This window comes from Eurosta solidaginis, chromosome 5, assembly GCF_040869045.1.
Source record: "Eurosta solidaginis isolate ZX-2024a chromosome 5, ASM4086904v1, whole genome shotgun sequence".
Lineage (NCBI taxonomy): Eukaryota > Metazoa > Arthropoda > Insecta > Diptera > Tephritidae > Eurosta > Eurosta solidaginis.
The window spans coordinates 228,193,959-228,220,703 of NC_090323.1; the positions used below are offsets into that span (position 1 = coordinate 228,193,959).

Here is a 26,745-nt window from a genome sequence, read left to right on the forward strand (position 1 = left end):
GAAAATTTGCAGTAAAGATGGAAGCAAAACGGCTTTGCTTAAGATGGAAAGAGATGTTTTTGGAAGGCTTTTGGGTATAGCTGCGAAAAAAAATTGGATATTGAATTTTGTCTCACTTTTCCACTAGCTCCAGTACCTCCAGCTTGATTTCAGTATTCGGGAGAAATGCATCGTACCGAAAAATCAGCGTTGGCAAAACTTTTGACATCTTGCGCCAACCCAGTGTGTCCCCCTTCTGTTAATGTGGATATAATCAACGGTTTCTCTTTTTTATATCATCGTGGAGCCTCACTCCAACAAACATGCGGAAGGTTGGCCGAATTCCTCTTGCAAAGAGTATGTAGCACTTTGTCAACGAAAATACATCTAGTCTTCGATAGATACTTTCATCCATCTATCAAAGATCTTCAAAGGCAGACGCATACAGAATTTGACGTTCCATTCACTATACGTGGTCCGCTTCAACCACGTCAAATGACTTTGTAGGTAGCTTGAAAAACTTTCGTTTTAAAGAGTGCTTCATGAGATTCTAACAACTCATTGGGAGAATGATGAATGGTGGCTGTTCTACAAGACAAGAAAGTTTTCATAACAGTTAAGGAGCAGTGTTTTTCGTTTTCCGTTTCAGACAACCATGTTGTTAAAAAAGTGGAAGGAAATTTAGAATGCCAGCAGGAAGAGGCTGATAATTGGCGGACACTTATATTCTGATTATTTTACTAAGTAATTTATACAAAGTTCCTGACAAGCAAATTTGGCTAGCTTGTCCTCAATCAAGGAAAAAGAATCGCAACCTAGATAAAGAGTGCAATGATTGTTCGGTACTAGCGTCCATCCTTTGTTATACTTTAGCTCTGCCAGCACATCATGCTTTCACTGGATGTGATTATACATCGTCGTTTTTTAATCGAGGGAAAGCGAGGGCTTTTAAAACTTTGGAAGGTAATACACTTTTTCAACAAGCGTTCGCTTCTCTGACTGATCCAACCGATATATGTGTTGAAAAAAAGATGGAAGTTCTACAAGAATTCACTTGTAATATGTATAATTTGAAATGCTGCGGCAGTGTCAACTATGCATGGTTACAAATTTTCCAAAGGATGTACGGAACAACAAAAGGTAATGAAAAATGTATGAAGAAAATTAAGGGCTTTGACTCAAGTACTATTCCACCATGCTGGAAGTCCCTTAAGCAAAAACTATTAAGGACAGCTTACGCCAGTTCCATGTGGCTAAACGTGACTGAATCAACTTGTGTTAAGTTTCCTGCGGAAGAATGTGGTTCATTTAATTATCACGGAATTTTTAAACCGCTGGTTCGACGGTGAATCGGTACCTCTTGATGTTGATGAGGTGTTGGGATTTTCTATAAACAGTTCGGAAGAAAATGTGGAGACTGAAGATTTCGATGAAATAGTATTGGCCGGAGACGAATCTGATTTAGGATAAGTACTTTTTGCACAGTTAAAATAAAATAACGTAAATATATTCACTTTGAGCTAAATGAAATTGAAAAATATTTAGCAAAAACGTGCATTATGGTGCTCCTTATTTCGCAAATGTGATCTTTATTGGCATTGCAGCTCGCTAGGCGAAAAATTTGTTTCATATGCATATAACTATACAACGAAGGCGCAGACTAATATAAAAATGTTTTCTTTAATTTATGCATACAGCAATGTTGTTTATTTCAGTATGTTTGAAATATGTATTAATAAATAATCTCTAAACCGTATGCGAATATAATCCTTAGTAATAAATCCTTTTGAAATAGTTCAAACAACTGTGAACTTAAAACCTGTACATTTTTTTCCTGCCACGTGTACGAGAAAATAAGATTACCCTTAATGCAAAATTTCAGATCGGTAAAAGCTGTAACATATAGTGCACCACCTTTAAACCGACTTGCCAAGGGTTTCTTCCAGGATAGGAGATGGCGAGTCGGTACTTTTGGGGTCGGGGCGTTGCCAGCTTTTATAATTTGAATATTTTATTTAAATACACTATGCAACATATTTTCACCGAAAATTTACTTTTCATCGACGAATTACCACGATCCTGCCAAGCTAGGATCTGGAAATCCACGGTCTGAAGTTGCCCCAAATACCAGTAAATGAGTTATACTTCCTATTTGAATACAACATGCAACATGTTTTTTGCAGTGGGCTCCTGGACCATCTGTTACGTTAAGAAAAACTTACACATGCGTGGTTAAGGTCAAGAGATGAGCAGTCCTATGTTTTCAATGTATATCGGCTTAAAGGTTTATAATCTCAGATACAGCTTTCAACGTTAATAAAATTTATAGTTATTCTTTGGGTTATAGAAAAGTTTTTGGTTTATGAACATGTATATTAACGCTTAGGATACATGCTGAATTTCTATGCTAAATGCAATATTGTTGTTGTAGCGATAAGAACACTCCACGAAGGCCTTGGGGAGTGTTATCGATGTTGATGGTCCTTCGCCGGATTCAGTTCGGTACATTCCGGTACCAAGCCCGACCATCTCGGGAACGATTTTTTATGAACACATGCTACATTCTAGGCCATCCCACCCTTCCACACCCTAGATCCATGAGAAGTTCCGGGTCGCCAGAGCCTCGGCTGTTAATGAACAGGATTCACCACGGATAGGTGAGGTTGACAATTGGGTTTGGAGGAGCTATATATTGTGCTGGCAACCCCTTGAATCTATTTGGTATTTTAGTCGCCTCATAATTCTAAAAGATCTGTGGTATTCATTTTTTATTATTTTTTATTCGATAGCTTCTTATGCTCAGAACAGCAGCTCTGCTCAGGGAATGACCTTATGGTGCGCCCACGTATGTTTGTTTATTATCAGTTATTAGAATAAGCTAAATTTTGCTTTTTAGGCTTTTAAGAAGAAATTTTGCTTACACACTATGTTCCTCCTTTCAAGAGTGTTATGGATTCGCATCTACTACGGGAGCAGCAAGGAAGGCAGTCGGCATGATCTGGGGTAGCACTGTGGCTAGTCATGTCGGCTGGGTGGGGTCCGCCAACCTTACTGTTTCTGCGCCATAACAAAAAAAAAGTTCCTACCATGCCTTTCAAAACTGACAGAAGCGCAGAACTAATTCAAAACGCTTATAAGTTCAAAGTAAAACAACATGCGGCCGAACCGGATGTCACGGACAGACCGTTAAACATTCAAAATTCAAAAATTCAAAAAAACAAAACGCAAAAAAAATTACCGAACCGGAAATGACCGGTTTCTAACGCTGTAAATCCAACTCAAAAAAACCGCTGAAAATTTAAAAGAAAAACAACCAAAAAGAGAAATGGCCCGAATATATAGAGGGGCGCCGCGGGTTTTGTTGCGACGCCCGGTGCATTAACCCACCCTCAAAACCCATGGCCACTGACGCACCTAGATTTTCGGTGGCCCCTTACCTGTATTACCCTATGCCTTCTAAATAAATAAGGAAGTCAGCATTCCCATTATTACTATATTTTATTTACAACTCATTATAAAAAAATCCAAGGTTACAAAAACTTAGGGTACGACTTAATTCCTAGCAATAATCAATTAGGAGGCATATTAAGCTATCTTATGGTATTTTAGTTTAATCTACATTTGATTGGTATTTGTGTTTTGTATTTATTAAATTCTTCCTAACACAACAATTTGGCAAAAGTAGTTTACATTAATAGTCAGAACAGTGACAGAGAACAATCTGAAATTCAAAAATAGTTTAATACGTAGATAACCAACCGATAGTTGGTAGGCCAAGACATAAAGGTTTCATTATTGTTATTTATAGTCTTATACTGTTTTCACACAGAAACTTAATGATCTCATTTCACCTTCTAATGAAATCTTAAATTGTTTGCTTTCACACAGAAGTAACTGCTCGATTTGTATGAAGGATGAAATGTCAAGCGAATAAAATGACAATGCTATATGACAGACAATCATGGCGGAACGATACAAGGTGGCAGCATGGTGACATACCTGCATACATAAATAAGAATGCCAGGTACTTTGTTTTTGTAAATTCGATGGACAAATGTCAAAATCGTACTGCGCCGGAAGTTGATGTATCAAATCAAATAAAAAAAGGTTATAATCAGCTGTTCGATGCGGCCACCTTGTATCGTTCCGCCATGCATACAATGACATTTACTTTGACAAATGACATTTTTAAGCACTGAACACACCAAAAGAAAAGAAGCGGAACGCTGCCAACAGAGTTGCATTGTGCTTTTGACTTCATTAGGCATTCGATTAGCTACTAATGAAATAATTATAGATTCGAATTTTGTAGGGAAGATTGAGCTCAATAAGCGTCTTAATGTAGAAAACTGCCTTTATTATTCAATAAGCCGTATGTGTGAAAACAGTATTAGTTATCCCATTATATTGTGATTTACTATCGATTCTGTGATTTTTGGGTATATTTGGTTTAATTTTACTGTACTTTGTGGTATGTTATATTATCGGGAACGATTTTTTATGAACACATGCTACATTCTAGGCCATCCCACCCTTCCACACCCTAGATCCATGAGAAGTTCCGGGTCGCCAGAGCCTCGGCTGTTAATGAACAGGATTCACCACGGATAGGTGAGGTTGACAATTGGGTTTGGAGGAGCTATATATTGTGCTGGCAACCCCTTGAATCTATTTGGTATTTTAGTCGCCTCATAATTCTAAAAGATCTGTGGTATTCATTTTTTATTATTTTTTATTCGATAGCTTCTTATGCTCAGAACAGCAGCTCTGCTCAGGGAATGACCTTATGGTGCGCCCACGTATGTTTGTTTATTATCAGTTATTAGAATAAGCTAAATTTTGCTTTTTAGGCTTTTAAGAAGAAATTTTGCTTACACACTATGTTCCTCCTTTCAAGAGTGTTATGGATTCGCATCTACTACGGGAGCAGCAAGGAAGGCAGTCGGCATGATCTGGGGTAGCACTGTGGCTAGTCATGTCGGCTGGGTGGGGTCCGCCAACCTTACTGTTTCTGCGCCATAACAAAAAAAAGTTCCTACCATGCCTTTCAAAACTGACAGAAGCGCAGAACTAATTCAAAACGCTTATAAGTTCAAAGTAAAACAACATCCGGCCGAACCGGATGTCACGGACAGACCGTTAAACATTCAAAATTCAAAAATTCAAAAAAACTAAACGCAAAAAAAATTACCGAACCGGAAATGACCGGTTTCTAACGCTGTAAATCCAACTCAAAAAAACCGCTGAAAATTTAAAAGAAAAACAACCAAAAAGAGAAATGGCCCGAATATATAGAGGGGCGCCGCGGGTTTTGTTGCGACGCCCGGTGCATTAACCCACCCTCAAAACCCATGGCCACTGACGCACCTATATTTTCGGTGGCCCCTTACCTGTATTACCCTATGCCTTCTAAATAAATAAGGAAGTCAGCATTGCCATTATTACTATATTTTATTTACAACTCATTATAAAAAAATCCAAGGTTACAAAAACTTAGGGTACGACTTAATTCCTAGCAATAATCAATTAGGAGGCATATTAAGCTATCTTATGGTATTTTAGTTTAATCTACATTTGATTGGTATTTGTGTTTTGTATTTATTAAATTCTTCCTAACACAACAATTTGGCAAAAGTAGTTTACATTAATAGTCAGAACAGTGACAGAGAACAATCTGAAATTCAAAAATAGTTTAATACGTAGATAACCAACCGATAGTTGGTAGGCCAAGACATAAAGGTTTTATTATTGTTATTTATAGTCTTATACTGTTTTCACACAGAAACTTAATGATCTCATTTCACCTTCTAATGAAATCTTAAATTGTTTGCTTTCACACAGAAGTAACTGCTCGATTTGTATGAAGGATGAAATGTCAAGCGAATAAAATGACAATGCTATATGACAGACAATCATGGCGGAACGATACAAGGTGGCAGCATGGTGACATACCTGCATACATAAATAAGAATTCCAGGTACTTTGTTTTTGTAAATTCGATGGACAAATGTCAAAATCGTACTGCGCCGGAAGTTGATGTATCAAATCAAATAAAAAAAGGTTATAATCAGCTGTTCGATGCGGCCACCTTGTATCGTTCCGCCATGCATACAATGACATTTACTTTGACAAATGACATTTTTAAGCACTGAACACACCAAAAAAAAAGAAGCGGAACGCTGCCAACAGAGTTGCATTGTGCTTTTGACTTCATTAGGCATTCGATTAGCTACTAATGAAATAATTATAGATTCGAATTTTGTAGGGAAGATTGAGCTCAATAAGCGTCTTAATGTAGAAAACTGCCTTTATTATTCAATAAGCCGTATGTGTGAAAACAGTATTAGTTATCCCATTATATTGTGATTTACTATCGATTCTGTGATTTTTGGGTATATTTGGTTTAATTTTACTGTACTTTGTGGTATGTTATATTATCTTAGCTTTATTTAATTTAATTTCATTTTATTTCCTTTTGATTTAATCTAATTTTGTTTTATGTTATTTTATTTTATTTTATCTTATTTTATTCGCCTTTAAGAAAATGTGTCTGAACATATATGATTAATTTATTTTGATTGTAATTTTTAGTTGTATCTGTGTTGGGAAGTTTCAGAAACTGTCTTTAAATTGCCTACTTTTACTATTATGTATAATAAGGTTTGTATGGCTGTGAACATATGCACTTTTATGTGTGTAATTTCATGTATGTATGCATATCCGTATATATGCGAAAAACGCAAGTGTTATAAGTTTTAAGCTTATTAACGCTTCTTACGTTTCTCAAAATATTTAAGTACTCTTTTTATTCATAATCTACGTTTAAAGTTCGTATGTGTTTACGTACTAATATGTTTTTCATGCTTCAGCTGTTGACATTAACTCTTTAACTATGTTAACCTTAGTTTAAAATTGAATAATCCGAGATTTCAAATTGGGTATGCCGTAACTATTTACGCTTCTATAATGACCCCAGTTCACTCCTTTAAATTTTATACATGAAAAATCTTAAATGGAGTTCATACCCACCCATCATCTGGATGACGAATTTACCTCCGTATCAATAAGCTTTGATTACTCCTTGCGACTAAATACCGACTTTTGTTAAACAATTGAACCAACTTTCCATTGAAAATCCGATTGCCTTCCTATGCTCACACTTCTCAATAAATGAATTCAAAAAAAAAAAAAATTATGGCTACACAAAAATATGTTTAGACTTAAAGAAATGTGGATGCTGTTCCTAGACTACGATGTCCGATAGCATTTATGCCGACCGTCTTCCAAAAAAAAAATGAAAAAAGATTACAGTGTATGAAACCGTGGTACGGAAGCTCCGATGTGTTTGAACCGCTGGTAATTTAAGATCGATATGTTCCGGCTTCAACATCCTACATGGGATACGCTTGTTAAAACATCACACTACCATTATTTACGATGATGTCCATAGATAATGTTGGATGTTGTAGTCGTGCGTGCACCTCATTCAGGTTAACTATCGGCAATTACCTGAGGTTTTAATTAGCACACCTTCGAGCTTCCGGATACTCCCATCCGCTGATCAAATATGTTTATAATATAATATTGAATTACGCACTAAATATGATGGAAAATTGAATCGTAATCATATTCACAAATGATTCCAAAACATTGATTGATAATTGTTGTTAAATACGATAAAAAAAAATTGTGAAAGCTAATAAAATGTCATATCACATATGGTGATGAAACGAATAAAGGGGAAAAGAAAATGTGGCTTGCAAATGATTATTCAAGAATAATCCCATCCAGGGTACACCCTTCTCCCGACGATACATTGAGTTTTGAATTTGAGCGTTTTCAAGCAACTTCCTGATACCCTTCCAAAATGCTGGTTGGGTATAACTACAAGTAATCCCCCCCCTTACATATCATATATATACATAATTTTAAGCATATTTTAAATGGTATTATTTACTGCATCTAACATAAGTTATCAAATTTAATGGTAGGCAAAAAACTTGGTTTTCCGTATCCGGAACGAACTCACCGCTTTCGTGTTGGTCTTGGTGTCACGGCTGGGTCTGCTGGTTGCTGTTGCCCCAGTGGCTGTTACGGCCGGCCTATATGGGTCGGCCCTGCTGGTTTTTGTGGTCACAGTCGATGTTATAGCGGCCTATATGGGTCGGCCCCGCTGGTGGTTGCTACCAAAGTAGATGTTATTGGTGGTACGTCCGGTGCTTTCGCTGGCGCTATAGCTGGTTGTAGCGCGCTTGGTTGCTAGTGCTATCGCTGGTGGTTGCGCGCGGTATTGCACGCAATGGTGGTGTTAACGCGCGGTTGGTGGTGGTTGCGCTCTAGGGTGGTGAGTGCAGCAGTATGGGTATCTTAAGTTGTTTATGCTCAATTGCTGTCGTGCTCGATACGACGTCTTGCTGGTATAGGTATCAATGTGGAACACCTATCATTTTCCCCACCGCTGTTTAGGTGTTATACACTGACTACAAAAGTGCTCATATATGTATTCATAGGTTAATACTGTATGCCGTGTAGAGGGCGCAAAGCGGGCGCAGTTCACAGGGATTACCTACATCCGTATACACTCCATCGTGAAAGTGGTACCTCAACACGATTGGACAAACATTTCTTCTAATTGCCGATTTCCTCGATTAAACTTTGCTCCAGGCAATTCCAAGCATATAAAAGGGGGATTTTCTCGCGGTCGGGTTACTGATTAGCCACTTCGGTTTGCTGTGTTCTTCTTATTACTGATTCTCAACTTTTCCTGCGTCGGAATGGGACTGCGCAATACACGTTGTTTTGCGTAAAAAGACCAAAACCACAGCAGTACCAAGCCGGTTCACTAATAACTTAGTGCTTGTTTGTTTTCGTTAATTTGGCTCATAAAATCTGCTGCCAGCACCCAATTAGTTAATTTTTTTATACGAAAAGGGAATCGTGAATATAATAGAATCACAAAAATTGTCCGTACATCTGAAAACACTTCAGACCAAATTATATTCCTTCAGATTTGATTGAAGGATTGTATCCTTAACAGCTGCAAACGCGAATCTAATATTTTCAGTATCCGTAGCACATGTGAAAATGAGAATATATGACTTTTTTCCGGCAGGAATGTTTAATTTTTTCTTTGCCGCGATTTTTTCTCTGCCTGCCGGCGCTGCTAATTTTCTTCTTCCTCCCGAAAACAGCGTGTTTTTTCTAGCGATCATCATTTTCGCGGCCGTGGCGACCTCTAGTGTCCATTTTCGATTAAAATTGCCATGGGTCCTTTCCTTTGCCATCACTAGCCACTAGGTGCGTTCCAAAGGTGACTATCCCAAGCGGACCATAACAAGAGATATTAGAAAAACAAAACAAAAAACGTCACCAAATGACCTTGGCGTAATAGAAGGGTTAAACAACTTTTTATATATTTTAAACACAAAGTTTTATAATTTTAATTTAAATTTTTAATATTTCACAATAAATTTTAAAATTTTCAATAAAGAAAACATTTTTAATTTCAATTTAATTCAAAGTAAATGTCAAATTGCTGCTGAGAAAGAGTCGTCGAGTATAAATATGATACGCAACTCCAAAATGTCGCATAGTCAGAATAAAACAAGTATGGAAGGTTAAGTTCGGGTGTAACCGAACATTACATACTCAGTTGAGAGCTATGGTGACAACATAAGGGAAAATAACCATGTAGGAAAATGAACCGAGGGAAACCGTGGAATGTGTTTGTATGACATGTGTATCAAATGAAAGACATTAAAGAGTATTTTATGAGGGAGTGGGCCATAGTTCTATAGGTGGTCGCCATTTGGATATCGCCATAAAGGTGGATCAGGGTTGACTCTAGAATTTGTTTGTACAATATGGGTATCAAAAAAAAGGTGCTAAAGAGTATTTTAAAAGGGAGTGGTGGTAGTTGTATAGGTGGTCGCCTTTTCGAGATATCGCCATAAAGGTGGATCAGGGCTGACCCTAGAATTTGTTTGTACAATATGGGTATCAAAAAAAACGGTGCTAATGAGTATTTTAAAAGGGAGTGATCCTTAGTTCCATAGGAGGACGCCGTTTCGAGATATCGCCATAAAAATGGACCAGGGATGACCCTAGAATTTGTTTGTACAATATGGGTATCAAAAAAAAAGGTGCTAATGAGTATTTTAAAAGGGAGTGATCCTTAGTTCCATAGGTGGACGCCGTTTCGAGATATCGCCATAAAGGTGGACCAGGTGACCCTAGAATTTGTTTGTACGATATGGGTATCAAATTAAAGGTATTAATGAGGGTTTTAAAATGGAGTGGGGGTAGTTGTATAGGTGGTCGCTTTTTCGAGATATCGCCATAAAGGTGGACCAGGGGTGACTCTAGACTTTGTTTGTACGATATGGGTATTAAATGAAAGGTGTTAATGGGTGTTTTAAAAGGGAGTGGGCCTTAGTTCTATAGGTGGACGCCTTTTCGAGATATCGCCATAAAGGTGGACCAGGGGTGACTCTAGAATATGTTTGTACGATATGGGTATCAAATGAAAGGTGTTAATGAGTATTTTAAAAGGGCGTGGGGCTTAGTTCTATAGGTGGACGCCTTTTCGAGATATCGCCACAAAAGTGGACCAGGGGTGACTCTAGAATGCGTTTGTACAATATGGGTATCAAACGAAAGGTGTTAATGAGTATTTTAAAAGGGAGTGAGCCTTAGTTCTATAGGTGGACGCCGTTTCGAAATATCGCCATAAAGGTGGACCAGGGGTGACTCTAGGATGTGTTTGTACGATATGGGTATCAAATTAGAGGTATTAATGAGGGTTTTAAAAGGGAGTGGTGGTAGTTGTATAGGTGGTCGCCTTTTCGAGATATCGCCATAAAGGTGGACCAGGGGTGACTCTAGCATACGTTTGTACAATATGGGTATCAAACGAAAGGTGTTAATGAGTATTTCAAAAGGGAGTGGGACTTAGTTCTATAGGTGGACGCCTTTTCGAGGTATCGCAATAAAGGTGGACCAGGGGTGACTCTAGACTTTGTTTGTACGATATGGGTATTAAATGAAAGGTGTTAATGAGTGTTTTAAAAGGGAGTGGGCCTTAGTTCTATAGGTGGACGCCTTTTCGAGATATCGCCATAAAGGTGGACCAGGGGTGACTCTAGAATATGTTTGTACGATATGGGTATCAAATGAAAGGTGTTAATGAGTATTTTAAAAGGGCGTGGGGCTTAGTTCTATAGGTGGACGTCGTTTCGAAATATCGCCATAAAGGTGGACCAGGGGTGACTCTAGGATGTGTTTGTACGATATGGGTATCAAATTAAAGGTATTAATGAGGGTTTTAAAAGGGAGTGGTGGTAGTTGTATGGGTGGTCGCTTTTTCGAGATATCGCCATAAAGGTGGACCAGGGGTGACTCTAGAATGCGTTTGTACAATATGGGTATCAAACGAAAGGTGTTAATGAGTATTTTAAAAGGGCGTGGGGCTTAGTTCTATAGGTGGACGTCGTTTCGAAATATCGCCATAAAGGTGGACCAGGGGTGACTCTATGATGTGTTTGTACGATATTGGTATCAAGTTAAAGGTATTAATGAGGGTTTTAAAAGGGAGTGGTGGTAGTTGTATAGGTGGTCGCTTTTTCGAGATATCGCCATAAAGGTGGACCAGGGGTGACTCTAGGATGTGTTTGTACGATATGGGTATCAAACTAAAGTTATTAATGAGGGTTTTAAAAGGGAGTGGTGGTAGTTGTATAGGTGGGCGCTTTTTCGAGATATCGCCATAGAGGTGGACCAGGGGTGAATCTAGAATGCGTTTGTACAATATGGGTATCAAACGAAAGGTGTTAATGAGTATTTTAAAAGGGAGTGGGCCTTAGTTCTATAGGTGGACGCCGTTTCGAAATATCGCCATAAAGGTGGACCAGGGGTGACTCTAGGATGTGTTTGTACGATATGGGTATCAAATTAAAGGTATTAATGAGGGTTTTATAAGGGAATGGTGGTAGTTGTATAGGTGGTCGCCTTTTCGAGATATCGCCATAAAGGTGGACCAGGGGTGACTCTAGAATACGTTTGTACAATATGGGTATCAAACGAAAGGTGTTAGTGGTATTTTAAAAGGGAGTGGGCCTTAGTTCTATAGGTGGACGCCTTTTTGAGATATCGCCATAAAGGTGGACCAGGGGTGACTCTAGAATATGTTTGTACGATATGGGTATCAAATGAAAGGTGTTAATAAGTATTTTAAAAGGGCGTGGGGCCTAGTTCTATAGGTGGACGCCTTTTCGAGATATCGCCATAAAGGTGGACCAGGGGTGACTCTAGAATGTGTTTGTACGATATTGGTATCAAATTAAAGGTGTTAATGAGATTTTTAAAAGGGAGTGGTGGTAGTTGTATATGTGAAGGCGTTTTCCAGATATCGACCAAAATGTGGACCAGGGTGACCCAGAAAATGATCTGTTGGATACCGCTAATTTATTTATATATGTAATACCTGCAAATATTTCAAGGGTTTTTTATTTCGCCCTGCAGAACATTTTCATTTTCTTCTGCTTAATATGGTAGGTGTCACAACCATTTTACAAAGTCTTTTCCAAAGTTATATTTCGCGTCAATAAACCAATCCAATTACCATGTTTCATCCCTTTTTTCGTATTTGGTATAGAATTATGGCATTTTTTTCATTTTTCGGAATTTTCGATATCGAAAAAGTGGGCGTGGTCATAGTCGGATCTCGTTCATTTTTTACACCAAGATAAAGTGCGTTCAGATAAGTACGTGAACTAAGTTCAGTAAAGATATGTCGATTTTTGCCGTAGTTATCGTGTTAACGGCCATGCGGAAGGACAGACGGACGACCGTGTATAAAAACTGGGCGTGGCTTCAACCGATTTCGCCCATTTTCACAGAAAGCAGTTAACGTCATAAAATCTATGCCCCTACCAAATTTCAAAAGGATTGGTAAATTTTTGTTCGACTTATGGCATTAAAAGTATCCTAGACAAATTAAATGAAAAAGGGCGGAGCCACGCCCATTTTGAAATTTTCTTTTATTTTTGTATTTTGTTGCACCATATCATTACTGGAGTTGAATGTTGACATAATTTACTTATATACTGTAAAGATATTAAATTTTTTGTTAAAATTTTACTTTAAAAAAAAATTTTTTTTTAAAGTGGGCGTGGTCCTTCTCCGATTTTGCTAATTTTTATTAGGCGTACATATAGTAAAAGGGGTAACGTTCCTGCCAAATTTCATCATGATATCTTCAACGACTGCCAAATTACAGCTTGCAAAATTTTAAATTACCTTCTTTTAAAAGTGGGCGGTGCCACGCCCATTGTCCAAAATTTTACTAATTTTCAATTCTGCGTCATAAGTTCAACTCATCTACCAAATTTCATCGCTTTATCTGCCTTTGGTAATGATTTATTGCACTTTTTCGGTTTTTCGAAATTTTCGATATCGAAAAAGTGGGCGTGGTTATAGTCCGATATCGTTCACTTTAAACAGCGATCTGAGATGAGTGCTCGGGAACCTACATACCAAATTTCATCAAGATACCTCAAAATTTACTCAAGTTATCGTGTTAACGGACGGACGGACATGGCTAAATCAAATTTTTTTTCGATCCTGATGATTTTGATATATGGGAGTCTATATCTATCTCGATTCCTTTATACCTGTACAACCAACCGTTATACAATCAAACTTAATATACTCTGTGAGCTCTGCTCAACTGAGTATAATAAGTTTTAAATTTAGTTGCAGCTTTTTGACATAATTTTCCATGAGCCATCTGTAAAAAAGCTGCAACCAAATACAAAGCCTAGTTTCTTTTGACTATGACTATGCGCCTATTATTACGCTCCATTGGTGCGTGAACCAGATACGGATAGAAATTTAACATGCAAATGCAACATCAACGTTGTGATCCTCATATGTATCTGGTTCAATTTCTGATCCGTATAGCAGTTCTGTTCGTTTCATTTTCTGTAGTAGATTTTTTGACAGCTAACCACTTTTGAGTTGGTAGCACTCATGGCTCAACTATGTGGTTGGCTCATCTTTACAGCAACAAAATACCTTTGTTCACATTGCCAAAGCCAGCGTGTTGGTGTTAGACGAATGGAATGGAATGAAAACATAAAACTTAGCAGCATTTGTAAGTAGTAAGACAATGTTGTAAATTCGTTGGTTTCATTTTAAGCTTGCTATCTCCTTCTGACAATCCCTACTCCAGTGAAATGAAAAAAATAAAATCAGCTGGTGAGATGAGCAACCATATAGTTGAGCCATTGTAGCACTGAACTAAATACCCAGCAAAAATATAGTGACTGAAAATGGCGACCAACAAGAAAATATCCCACATTGTTCCGCAATTGTTAGTATGACAGAATGAGATGGCCTAATTGAAATGTCCGATCCATATACGCTTGCCTTTTCTTACATGCTATGTACCCTCAAATACGTCAAAAAAATTTTCTGCGAATCCGCCATTTGTTGTTTTCAGCTTGAAACGCCGCAGACGTACGGCATTGAAAAAGTTGCAAATTTCCAAATAAATAGAAGAAAAAGTGTTTTAGGTCTGTATAAAAGATAAAAGTGTACATTTTTCATAAAAAACATAATTCACCACAATATCAGCAAAAGCAATCTCTAAATTTGGTGCTGTAACGTGTGTTTGTATCTAGAAGAAATCCTGCGAAGCCCCCATTGCTATTGAGAAGTAAATTTTGAGCACAGACAAGCGTGGACCTAATTTATTATAATTATTAAATCAAGAACAATTATAAAACTGAACAAGAAATACCAAAGAAGTGTTAATAATACTTGCAAAATCAGGATCTTAATAGCTTGGTAAGTGCGTATAAAACTAAAAAAAAAAAAAAAAAAAATCTAACATCATAGATTTCCCAGAAAATGGCTTTTCCCATATCGCTACACATCCACACATTCATTTCCATTAATTTTCATTATTGGTGCTACAAAATCTGCATCGTTCAATCTGTTATTTTGTAGGATTTGCTTTAATATAATTTGAATTAATAAAAAACTATTATTTACAGGATATCGAAAATTTTTCCCCATTATCACCAGAGGTAATTTCGCGTCAGGCAACAATCAATATTGGCAGGATTGGACACGGTAAGTCCACTGTTATGAAAGCTATTTCCGGAGTTCAAACAAAAAGCCATTTTTTATGCAATACCACGACAGCAGCAACAACAACCTATCTGCCAATGCCACAACAGTCGGGCTATCCACCACAACCTGGTCCACCTGGTTGCCCTCCACAACCTCAACAGCCAGGCTATCCTCTACAACAACCAAGTGAACCAGGTGGTTACATGGGTCAAATGATGCCACCAATACAACTTGGACAGGCGCCAATGCCCAGTCAGCCACCCATGCCGGGTCAACCCCCAATACCCGCACGTCCTGGTTATAATGTATGCTAATACAACTAATATATTTCAAATATTGCTGATGATTATTTTTGTATTATTTTCTCTAGCAACCACCTGCACCTGGTACTGGTATATATCAACAGGCACAACAGGATGATCAAGCCCAACGCCGTATACATCCCGATCAGATGCCAAATCCAAAAAGCGTTATCATTGAAAATCAGTGCTGGTGGTGCTTTTATTACTAATCAACAAGGTTTATTGCCACCATTCGTGACCACAAAATATGTGGTACAAGATCAGGGTAACTCCTCGCCACGTTACGGTAGGTATTGATATTCGAAATTAATGTTTTGTTTGGCAATTACATTGATCTTTCTCGTTTGCAGGTCCTCTTTGTCTTGCATACCTGCAACAGCTGATTTATTAAAAACAACAGCTTTGTCTATTACACTTACCGTCTCACCAATGGCACGCACGGTTGAAGGTGATTATTCGCCCCCATTGTAAATTTTGGTGAATTGGGTCCAATTAGATGTAATCGTTGCAAGGCTAATATGCAATTTGTAAATGCTGGTCGTCGTTTCCAATGTCTAATGTGTAAAGTAACAACAGATGGTAAAAAAACTCTTTCACTTTTACATGTGTTCATTGATCCATATTTTTTCTCAATAGTGCCAACTGAATATTTCCAACACTTGGGCCACACCAGACAGCGTGTCGATAAATATGAACGTCTTGAACTTGTATTGGGTACATGATTTTTTGTGTAAAAAATGTTTGGGTACCGATAGCTCTCAAGGTAAACTTCAACTCATATCCAACATCAATGCCTCGCAATCAATTGTGGACGCTGTACGCACTACATTGGGTCCACGCAGTATGGACAAGCATATTGTTCATGCCAGTGGTAAGGCCACAATTTCAAATGATGGTGCAACCATTATGAAACTATTGGATATTGTGCATCCAGCCGTAAAATTCTAGTCGACATCGCCAAATCTCAAGATGCTGAGGTAAGTTTTTTTTAAATTAGAATATGTAGAATAAAAATTTGTCTCTTATCAGGTCGGCGGTGGCACCACTTCAGTAGTATTTTAAGGAGGGCAATCTTAAAACAAGTTAAGCCATATGTTGAGGAAGGCGTGCATGTACGTATCATCATTAAAGCTATATGTAAAGCATTAAGATTATGCATGACCAAAAATGGCATGGCTGTACATGTCGAAGCGCCAATCAAAGGAACACCAACGTGCTTTATTGGAAAAATTCGCTGCCACAGCAATGACCTCCAAACTTATTAATCAACAAAAAGATTTATTTTCTAAAATGGTTTTGGACGCTGTACTTTTCTTTGATGGACATACAAAAAATATAAAATGGCATTAAATATAGAATTGGAATTCAAGGCTGAGCGTGATAGTGTTGAACTAATTGTTGACATAGGTCTGACCAAACACAAATTTTCATCAATGTCCTCCAACGGGAGTCCGAGTAAACTTGCTGTTTCAACAGGGGTGGGCCATAAAGAGAGGAGTCTTAGAGGTGTTGGTTCCACATTACAATTGAGGAGATGGTTGGTGTCATGTGGAGACACATTGCAAGCAGGAACATTTTGTATGTCGGGGTTGATTCTGGATAGGTAAGAGTTTAACCTGTTACAGTATCCAGATCGAAGTTGGGCTAGAGTGACTCGCGTTTCCCTAGGGAGCTTGCGTTCCTGTTCTGCAAGTTTAGGGTATTGTTCTTTGAGTACTGAGTTCACCGGGAAATTTCTGACATAGAGGTCCGACGCCTGTTTATGGAGTTAACCAAGGACCTGCTTGTGTGTTTCTTGCTTCATACGGCTGAGTTCTCAGGTGCCGTATTTCCTCATAGTGCTTACGGAGGTGACTCCTTGAGACCCTCGGCGGTGTTGGCTCATCAATCAGATGTCTGTTGGGATGCCCAGATTCCTGGGTATTCAACAGAAACTGTGCGGTTAGCATTTCATTTCTTTCACTTATTTGGAGTATTCTCGCCTCATTATGTAGATGAGGTTCTGGGGACATAAGGAGACAACCCGTGGCGGTTGTGAGGGCAGTATTTTGACAGGCCCGTAGCTTCTTCCAGTGGGTAATCCTTAGGCTTGGCGACCATATGGTGTAGGAAAAAATAAGGACTCCTTCTGGTGGTGAAGATAGCTATTGATATGTAGAAGTTAAACAGAAGTAGGGATAGGCCACTGGTTTGAATGTGAGCTTTTTTTGAAGTTATTGCAAAAAAAAGCGTTGGGGATTTTTAATATCTTACGAGGTACCTTCGTGTATGTTCCTGAGAATGAAGAATGAGACCTCTTCAAACTCAATTTTCACCAGGACAAGGCCACTGAGACTTTGCTATACTTTAACATACAATACTTTACCCCTTTTTAGCAAAACTATAATTTTGATTTTATTGAATTTTAAAAATGTTTCTTCCTCTACAGTTCAGCATATCTTTTGCCAACACAGGTTGGCGATGTGTTTGCGCAGGACCGTGCCTTCGCTACTTTATAATGAATGTCAATTCCCATCAATGGATATGGCGGCGCGCGATTGACCAACAAGACGATGCCACGACACCTTTGAGTATTCTTGATCTGAAAATTAATATGCAACGAATTTGTACAACAAACGAACAACAAACTGATATAATCTTGGTTAAAAAGTATCTAAGAATCTAATAATTCTAAGCTTTTCCCTACGTTCCTATTCTAAGCTTTTCATGCTCTAATTAAAAAAAAATATTCACCAATCGCATAAAGTTTGCAAAGATCTTTAAAGCAATTCAATTGCAACGAATTTCTCAATAATTTTTAACCAAACTTTACAAACTAGATGTATAACAAAAAAATATTTTGAATATAAATATTTGCTGACGAATTTAACTGACAGTACTAATACCATCAACTAAATGGTCCTTATAAATATTGTAATCACATAATTTAAAAAAAATATTACTATGAGTACCTACGTTTACTATTGCAAAATTCGAAAAAAAAGAAAATAGCATAAAGTACCCTCAATGTAAAATTATTCCACTGAATATATATATCGCATTCTAAACTAAAAAATGTGAAAACTTAAAAAAATTTTAAATCGGTATTTAAGTGTAAATCGATCCATGAAAGCATCGTAAAATATCTTATTTTTTTTTGGTAGTTAACGTTATCGTTTTGCCTGGTTTTGTTAAGAATTTTGTTATTTTTGTGGTATAAATCAACATTCAACACAAAGTTACTCTGATTATGAGTTGAAATACTTCTTGGTTTAGGTTGCGATATGTAAAATTACATATTTTTGTACACAGTTCTAAAGGAACAAAATTTATATTTCTCTATTAATTAAATTATTAAAAAGATATTGTTATATTAATGATATAGAGAAGCGCCCACACGAATACAAGTGGTTTCAAACCTCTGGTAGGCAATTCACCACTTTAACTGTCAGAAAAAATGTTAAATTGTTCATTTTATTTAAAAAAATTTTGAAAGTTGCAATTGAAGTTCTAAAAGCTCGGGAATTTCAATTGAAGTTCAAAAAACTACAACTAAAGTTCACAATTTTCAATAGAAGTTCAGTAAATTATAATTGAAGGTCAGGAATTTCAACTGCAGTTCAGCAAATTACAACTGAAGTTCAGAAAATTACAATTTAAGTTCACTTATAACTACAAACAGAAATTCTAAACTTCAGTTTTAATTTTCTGAACTACAAATAGAAATTCTGAGCTTGAATTTAAATTTTCTGAATTTGAATTGATATTTTTGAACTACAATTGCAACTTTCGAACCTCAATTTTGTAGCTTTCTGAACTAAAATAAAAAAGGTATAGCATTGTAACGTAGCGTTACAATAACGTAACTCCCTGTATTTCCTTATTCACTTAAACCTGAACCTCCCTGTACTTATTTTTCTATAGCATAGCCAATAACCACTTGTACTTATTCTTTTATAGCATAGTCAACAACCACTGATAGCAAACCAATGAAAATCACAATAATTGTGTGTTGACGTCTCAACCAGTTTGCGGCACCACCCATATAAACATCGAATTTGCATTTTTGCAATTCAGTCCTCGCAGGTGAGCCCGCGGGAGTGGTTGTCTTTTTAAAGACAAAATAACCACTAGCTAGCTGAGTGGAGGGGGCGCTGTCATGGCGCGGGTCACCCTCCACCAGGGCTGGACGACGCAAGTGGTGTTTTCGGACTACTTTTCCCTCCGTCGCCCACCTTGGTGCTTGAGCGGCCCGCTGCCTCAATGACCAAATACCCCCTTCCTCCCTCAGCTCGGGCTGCGTGGCAGGGGCGCCGTCATGGCGCGGGTCACCTTCCACCAGGGCTGGACGACGCGAGTGGTGTCTTCGGACTACTTTTCCCTCCGTCGCCCACCTGGGTGCTTGAGCGGCCCGCCGCCTCAATGACCCAAAGCATCCCTCCCCCTCAGCTCTGGTTTAATAGGCTGGCCGAAGCGGTGGGACCACTCCCACTAGTTAGCTAGGGAAAAGAGGGTGCTGGTACGCGCTCCGTAGCCCACCGCCGCTGCTACGACGACCGTTGGGCGTCTGCCATCCTACCGCCTGTAAGCCGCTGCATCCGTCTCGCCGCTGCTACGAAGACCGTTGGCCGTCTGCCATCCTACCGCTGTTAAGCCGCTGCATCCGTCCGGCCGCTGCTACGACGACCGTTGGCCGTTCGCCATCCTACCGCCGTTAAGGCGCTGCATCCGTCCCGCCGCTGCTACGACGACCGTTGGCCGTTCGCCACCCTACCGCCGTTAAGCCGCTGCGTCCGTCCCGTCGCTGCCACGACGACCGTTGGCCGTTCGCCATCCTACCGCCATTAAGCTGCTGCATCCGTCACGCCGCCGCTACGACGACCGTTGGTCGCTTGCCATCCTACCGCCGTTAAGCCGCTGCTACGACGACCGTGGCCGTTCGCCATCCTACCGCCGTTAAGCGGCTGCATCCGTCCCGCCGCTTCTACGACGACCGTTGGCCGTTCGCCACCCTACCGCCGTTAAGCCGCTGCGTCCGTCCCGCCGCTGCCACGACGACCGTTGGCCGTTCGCCATCCTACCGCCGTTAAGCTGCTGCATCCGCCACGCCGCCGCTACGACGACCGTTGGCCGCTTGCCATCCTACCGCCGTTAAGCCGCTGCCTCCGTCCCGCCGCTGCTACGACGACCGTTGGCCGTTCGCCACCCTACCGCCGTTAAGCCGCTGCATCCTATCGCCGTCAAGCCGCTGCTTCTATCCCGCCGCTGCTTCCGTACCGCCGTACCAGTCCGTCCGTTACCCAACCGTTCAACCGCCCTACCGAACCTCCTCTACTCCAACGACCGTTAGCCGCCGCTCCGCCCCCTCGCCACCCTGCGACGGAAAGCTGCTGCCCGCCTAATATCTCCAGCCGTAAATATCGTGTATTTATTCAGTAGGGGTTTGTGGGACTTTTACTTGACTCTGGATTGACTGAGCGTTACCCCAGCCTTAGACAAAACCCACCTCATAGCATTAGAATTGGCAAATTACAAGTCAACTTACTCAAATTGTGAATTGCCTACTCGCGATTTGATGGTTTACTGCAACCAATAGTTCTGTTAGTTCTTCTCTTTTGTTTTCTATATCATTAATTAATTTATTTAAGTTTCCCTTAACTTTGTATGCATACAATCGCATACAATAAAATTTGTATTTATGGCTCACCAACAAGACTGAAAAACTATTCCTTCTTTAAGACTTATAGTTAATAATTTACAACTATTATAAATAATCTAATATATTATAAAAATGTTGACCAAAAATATGTTAATGGATTTGAATTAAAGAAATGTTTTATTTATATAGCAGTATAATCCAAGTAAAAAAACGGTCATAATACTAGTGAAAAGGCGGTCATATAAAAATACTGTAAAAATACTCGTAAAGTTACAGGTACATAACTTAAAAAATGACTGCCATAGCGTGAATGTAAGAACATGTTACGACCGACTCGTTGCGATCGACCCGTCATGTGATAAAAAAGTTGTGTCCGACTACGGTGCGTCGCAAACAGTAGTTGAATCTAAACGGGTAATCGAACACACCAAGGCGCTAGCGAACAAAAGCTAAAATTCGCCATTAAGCTACGAGTTAAGCCGCAGCCAAGTTAACTAACAGCCGGAAAACCTTTTTTGGAAAGAACGGCGACCACACCAGGCGAAAATTTAAGCCGACAAATTTAGAGGCATCTTATTTGCACTCTGAAGGTGGGAGCTCAAAGACTGAGGCCAATACAACCCGGCGCCTGGAAGAACAAAAATTGGTGTCGGAAAACAATGTGGAGTCTGGGAATTGACGGCAGCGGAGGACCACGTTAAAAAGGTAAGAATGGCAATTAAAATACCTTATTATGGTGAACTTTAATGGTGGTTGATCCCTGACAGGTGTGCTGGGGTGGGCCCAGTTCCACAAAATATCGCATAAAAATCGAGCCCGGAACGTAAGAGTGGTGAGCCGGAGTAATTCGGTGACAAGGCAGCCGGAAATAGAGGAATGCCATAAAACGAACTTGAAGGCGAACGTAAGGTAACACCCTCTTGTTCTGTAGTTGTTGTTGCGGGAAATAAAGGGATATGAGGCGGTGGTCCTTCATAGACATCTGGATAACGTAAATAATTAGTGACTGCTGGCTGCTGACTTCCACAACCATTTTTTTGGGTCAATCTTCCGGAAAAGCGCACGATTCAACCCATCCGCGAGGGAGGCCTACAGTGATAGCTGCTCGCCCAGCCGTACTAACCCATACCACAAAGGTCAAGCCCCAGGAGGGTCCGATTACAAACGGAGCAATAATCCCGGCCGCGAGTTATTATAATAATTATATATATTGTTACGAATATTAGCAAAACTGAGGAGTGCTGCCATCTCCAGGCCGATGCTAAGCAGTGACGTGAATTCACATCAATAATTCAATCATTATGTATCTACATAAACGAATCAATAATTGCGTATACACATATGTACACATTCCGACAAGCAACATTTACATACAAGGCAGCGAGAGATGAGATGTCACACACCGATGAATTTACTTATACGCTTATGTGTGTGCGGGAGACTGTAAACTACAAACACATGCATATATCTTATCTGAGTGGTCACAAGAGAGGGCAATAATTTGTGCACGTAGTTGTGGCTGGCGATTTTGTAGCCGAAACAACTAGTAACTTCTGGAAATCGAAGAGCCTAGAAGTATGCAGCGTAAACTATAAAAGCGGTGCAGGCGAGTAAGAAGAAATTCAGTTTGATTTGAGTTGTCAAGCAGTTGCGATTAAGACGATATCTAGCGAGCAATAGCAGTATTATTTTGAATAGTAGAGTTTCATTGAGCTATCAATCAGTGTGGTTATTAAGCAAGCTATTCGTTGCACAGTTTGTTATTGTGAAGTACTTTAGTAAAGGCCATTTTACATTATTACAAATTTGAGTTATTTATTCAACAGTTTAGTGATTCGAACTTAGCAGAGGATTGCAAATAAGAGATTTACAAGCAAATGCGTTACAATTGGTGTCAGAAGAGGAATTGTTGAATAAATTCCGAAGATTGGGAATACAACTTGGACATGGCAAAGTTCGGTGAATTGAAGATCCAGCAACTGAAAAAGGAGTTGGAGAACCGTGGATTAAATACAACCGGCAATAAGATCGAACTTCAAGCACGGCTACGAGAGGCAATGGAAGCAGAAGGAATTGATGTGGAGGAGTATGTCTTTCATCTTGATGGCGAGGAGACAACAAAAATTGAAGAGGAAAACGAAACATCGCAGACAGTTACGAGCACAGACTTGAACATGATATTGGCTGCAATATCTGCACAAACATCGACAGTAGCATCAATGTCGTCGCAATTGGCATCCCAACTGGAAGCGCAAGAGGCACGTATAACAGAAATGTCAGCCCAGATGGAAGCACAAGAAACGCGTATATCCGAAATATCGTCGCAAATGTCATCTCAGCTGGAATCGCAGGAGAACCGTATAACAGCGAAGATTGAAGCACAAGAGGCACGGATATCCGAAATGTCGGCTCAAATTTCAGCACAGATATCATCGCAAATCTCTGCTCAACTGGAAGAGCAAGAAGGACGTATTTCCTCGAAGTTGGAGGCGCAAGATACAAAAATTTTACAGTTTGAAGAAAAAATCGAGGCCGAGGTAGATGCTTTGAGAGGACGTATCGAGCAGTTGCAACTAAATCGCCCAGCAGTTTTAACGAGTAATCCAAAGGTAAAGACACCATCTTTTGACGGTCTGTTCCTTTCCAGGTCTTCAAGCTTCAGTTTGAGAAGACCGCAGCAGTGAACAACTGGAATGCGGAAGATAAAGTTGCTGCATTGTTCGTGGCATTGAAGGGACCAGCAGCGGAAATCCTGCAGACGATTCCCGAAGGAGAGCGGAGGAATTATGAAGCATTGATGGCTGCTGTAGAACGACGTTATGGAAGCGAGCATAGAAAACAGATATTCCAAATTGAGTTGCAAAACCGCTACCAAAAAGCAAATGAGACATTGCAGGAGTTTGCTTCAGATGTTGAAAGGTTGGCTCATCTCGCAAATGCGGACGCACCCGTGGAATACACCGAGAGGGTAAAAATCCAGAGTTTTATAAATGGCATACGAGATGTGGAAACGAAGCGGGCTACATATGCGAATCCCAAACTAACATTTGCTGAAACGGTATCGCATGCTCTGATACAGGAAACAGCGTCGCTTCTGTGTAAGCCAGTTTTCAAAGCACGCCGTGTGGAAGTAGAAAGGCCAGAGTGGGTAGAAACAATTTTGGAAGCACTGAAGGGATCTCAACAGAAGAATGCCGGAGTTATTAAATGTTTCAAGTGCGGCAACCCAGGTCACATTGCACGTCATTGCGATCTTGGTCCTAATAGTTCCAACAATGTGGGTGGCCATAAACGCAAAGCTGGAAGAGATGAGCAAGAGCGAGTAAGAGGTAGAGAGCTAAATCCAGCTGTTGAATGTCCTGTGATATCTGTGTCGCAAATCGGAAGGAAATCAAGCAGTCTTACCGTCAGAGGGAATGTGGATGGTAAAGAGCGTGTACTGACTGTAGATACGGGGGCATCTCATTCCTTGATTCGATCTGATTTGGTCTACAGGAGAGTAAAGTCATTACCTGGAGCAAGGTTGCGTACGGTAACAGGCGAATATAATCAAGTCCAAGGCGAAGTGGTATGTGAGGTATTAATTGGAAAAGTCATGGTTCTACACAAATTCGTTGTGGCGGAGATCGTTGATGAAGTCATATTGGGAATGGACTTCTTGGTTGACCATGACGTCAGGATCGATATGCGGAGGAAAATTATGCGATATAAGAACCAGGACATACCACTTAACTTTAGTTTGGGAAAAGGGTTCAGCAGTAATCGGGTACTGGTGGAAAAGACTCGACAAAGACCACGAAAGTCAAAGGCAAAGGTAGATAGATCGAATGGGCCAAATAAATCAAAATCAAAAGTACCTGCGAGAGAAACACTGGCATTGACAAAACCTAAAAGACGCAGGAAAACGAAGCAACGAATTTCCGAGAAAGAATGCGAGGGTAGTTTCAAGCCGGAGCGCACTACTCTTGTGAAATGTGGGAACGATACCGATTATGGAAAGCAAATCCGTCCAGCGCAAGCTCTACGAAGTGGTTCATTGACCAAACAACAGAGTGTGAAGGAACGGCCCAGGGTAATGAGTAGTAAGATGAAACACTGGCATGACAAGAACTCTAATTCGGAAGGTTTCTTGGCGGGAGATTTGGTACTGTTAAACAACCCTCACCGGCGGAAAGGTGTTCCAGCCAAATTTCGGTGCAGTTGGGAAGGCCCGTACAAAGTTGTGAAGAAGATCAGTGATACCATCTACCGCATACAAACCACTGGGAAACCACGGATTAGAAGAGTGGTACATTTGGAGATGCTAGTGGCGTTTAGATTGGGAGATTTGTCTGATCGGGACGATCAGATTTAGGTGGAGGGCAGTGTTACGAATATTAGCAAAACTGAGGAGTGCTGCCATCTCCAGGCCGATGCTAAGCAGTGACGTGAATTCACATCAATAATTCAATCATTATGTATCTACATAAACGAATCAATAATTGCGTATACACATATGTACACATTCCGACAAGCAACATTTACATACAAGGCAGCGAGAGATGAGATGTCACACACCGATGAATTTACTTATACGCTTATGTGTGTGCGGGAGACTGTAAACTACAAACACATGCATATATCTTATCTGAGTGGTCACAAGAGAGGGCAATAATTTGTGCACGTAGTTGTGGCTGGCGATTTTGTAGCCGAAGCAACTAGTAACTTCTGGAAATCGAAGAGCCTAGAAGTATGCAGCGTAAACTATAAAAGCGGTGCAGGCGAGTAAGAAGAAATTCAGTTTGATTTGAGTTGTCAAGCAGTTGCGATTAAGACGATATCTAGCGAGCAATAGCAGTATTATTTTGAATAGTAGAGTTTCATTGAGCTATCAATCAGTGTGGTTATTAAGCAAGCTATTCGTTGCACAGTTTGTTACTGTGAAGTACTTTAATAAAGGCCATTTTGCATTATTACAAATTTGAGTTATTTATTCAACATTTTAGTGATTCGAACTTAGCAGAGGATTGCAAATAAGAGGATTTACAAGCAAATGCGTTACAATATGTTACATGTGAGGTCAGTTGTGTGAATTTGGTACAGCCTGATAACCCCATACGTATCATTAGGGGGTGTCAAAAACACCTGGCCTACAAGTGAATTTTTGATAGTGAGGATAGGTGTTATGGTGGACTATGCGTTGCTCCGAATTGACGTATCTGGACCTCCAAGCTATGTATAAACCTCGAGGAGAGTCAGATCTTTTACCCGTATGGTTATTCCTGACACAAGAGACATAGACAAGTGTACATTAGGATGATTTGAGTTTGAGTTAACAAGGTGAGGTAGGGTCGTCCACAGCAATCTGAGGTGAGTCAACTCAAGTCAACAAGCACGCATACACTCTGATCGGGCCGCGACAAGGTGACCTTCCATCAAGGGTCACAGGGTTGAGCCACTTCAGGTTGTTTTGGTCAGCCCTCTCCCACATTCAAGGATGTATCCATGGTAGGAGTTTCTTTATGTGCATGGGCAAGTGGGGCATGAATGCTCAGTAGGAGCCTGCATATATTTAGATATATAATCTAATCCACATTTACATACATACATACAAACGGGAAATGAATTCCCTGTAGGAATATTTATACTTTTAGAAATACCAATTTAAAGCAATTTAGTTTATACCTACACATAAGTGGGACGTGATCGTCC

General features: G+C 39.8%; 2 protein-coding genes across 10 annotated transcripts in view; both read left to right on the forward strand.

Moving 5' to 3' along the window:
- LOC137252672 (calcium-binding protein P-like) overlaps positions 1 to 21,200 on the forward strand; it is a 31,551-nt gene extending 10,351 nt beyond the window's left edge. Inside the window, exons 1-8 of one of the 8 annotated variants that reach the window (XM_067788719.1) lie at positions 14,013 to 14,552; positions 15,036 to 15,114; positions 15,187 to 15,419; positions 15,485 to 15,702; positions 15,767 to 15,995; positions 16,053 to 16,393; positions 16,446 to 17,019; positions 17,845 to 21,200. In XM_067788719.1, coding sequence (XP_067644820.1) covers positions 15,210 to 15,419; positions 15,485 to 15,625 — 351 coding nt within the window. In that variant the 5' untranslated portion in view covers positions 14,013 to 14,552; positions 15,036 to 15,114; positions 15,187 to 15,209 and the 3' untranslated portion in view covers positions 15,626 to 15,702; positions 15,767 to 15,995; positions 16,053 to 16,393; positions 16,446 to 17,019; positions 17,845 to 21,200. Of the gene's footprint in view, positions 1 to 14,012; positions 14,553 to 14,576; positions 14,827 to 15,035; positions 15,420 to 15,484; positions 15,703 to 15,766; positions 15,996 to 16,052; positions 16,394 to 16,445; positions 17,020 to 17,844 lie in introns of those variants that run through there. The other 7 variants (XM_067788715.1, XM_067788720.1, XM_067788717.1 and 4 more) reach the window with 7 other exon arrangements.
- A 27-nt stretch (positions 21,201 to 21,227) lies between these two features.
- On the forward strand, positions 21,228 to 25,982 carry LOC137252670 (tropomyosin-1-like). Of its 2 annotated transcripts, none has more exons than XM_067788710.1 (2): positions 21,228 to 21,759; positions 21,822 to 25,982. In XM_067788710.1, the coding sequence occupies exon 2, from the start codon at positions 23,852 to 23,854 to the stop codon at positions 25,406 to 25,408; it is 1,557 nt and encodes a 518-aa protein (XP_067644811.1). In that variant the 5' UTR covers positions 21,228 to 21,759; positions 21,822 to 23,851; the 3' UTR covers positions 25,409 to 25,982. Both variants share the same exon structure in this region, with proteins under 2 accessions (XP_067644811.1, XP_067644812.1).
- Positions 25,983 to 26,745: the final 763 nt, after the last annotated feature.

Excerpts from the sequence above, each read along its gene's own strand:
- LOC137252670 (XM_067788710.1), top strand. The coding sequence starts at position 23,852 with ATGGCTGCTGTAGAACGACGTTATGGAAGCGAGCATAGAAAACAGATA.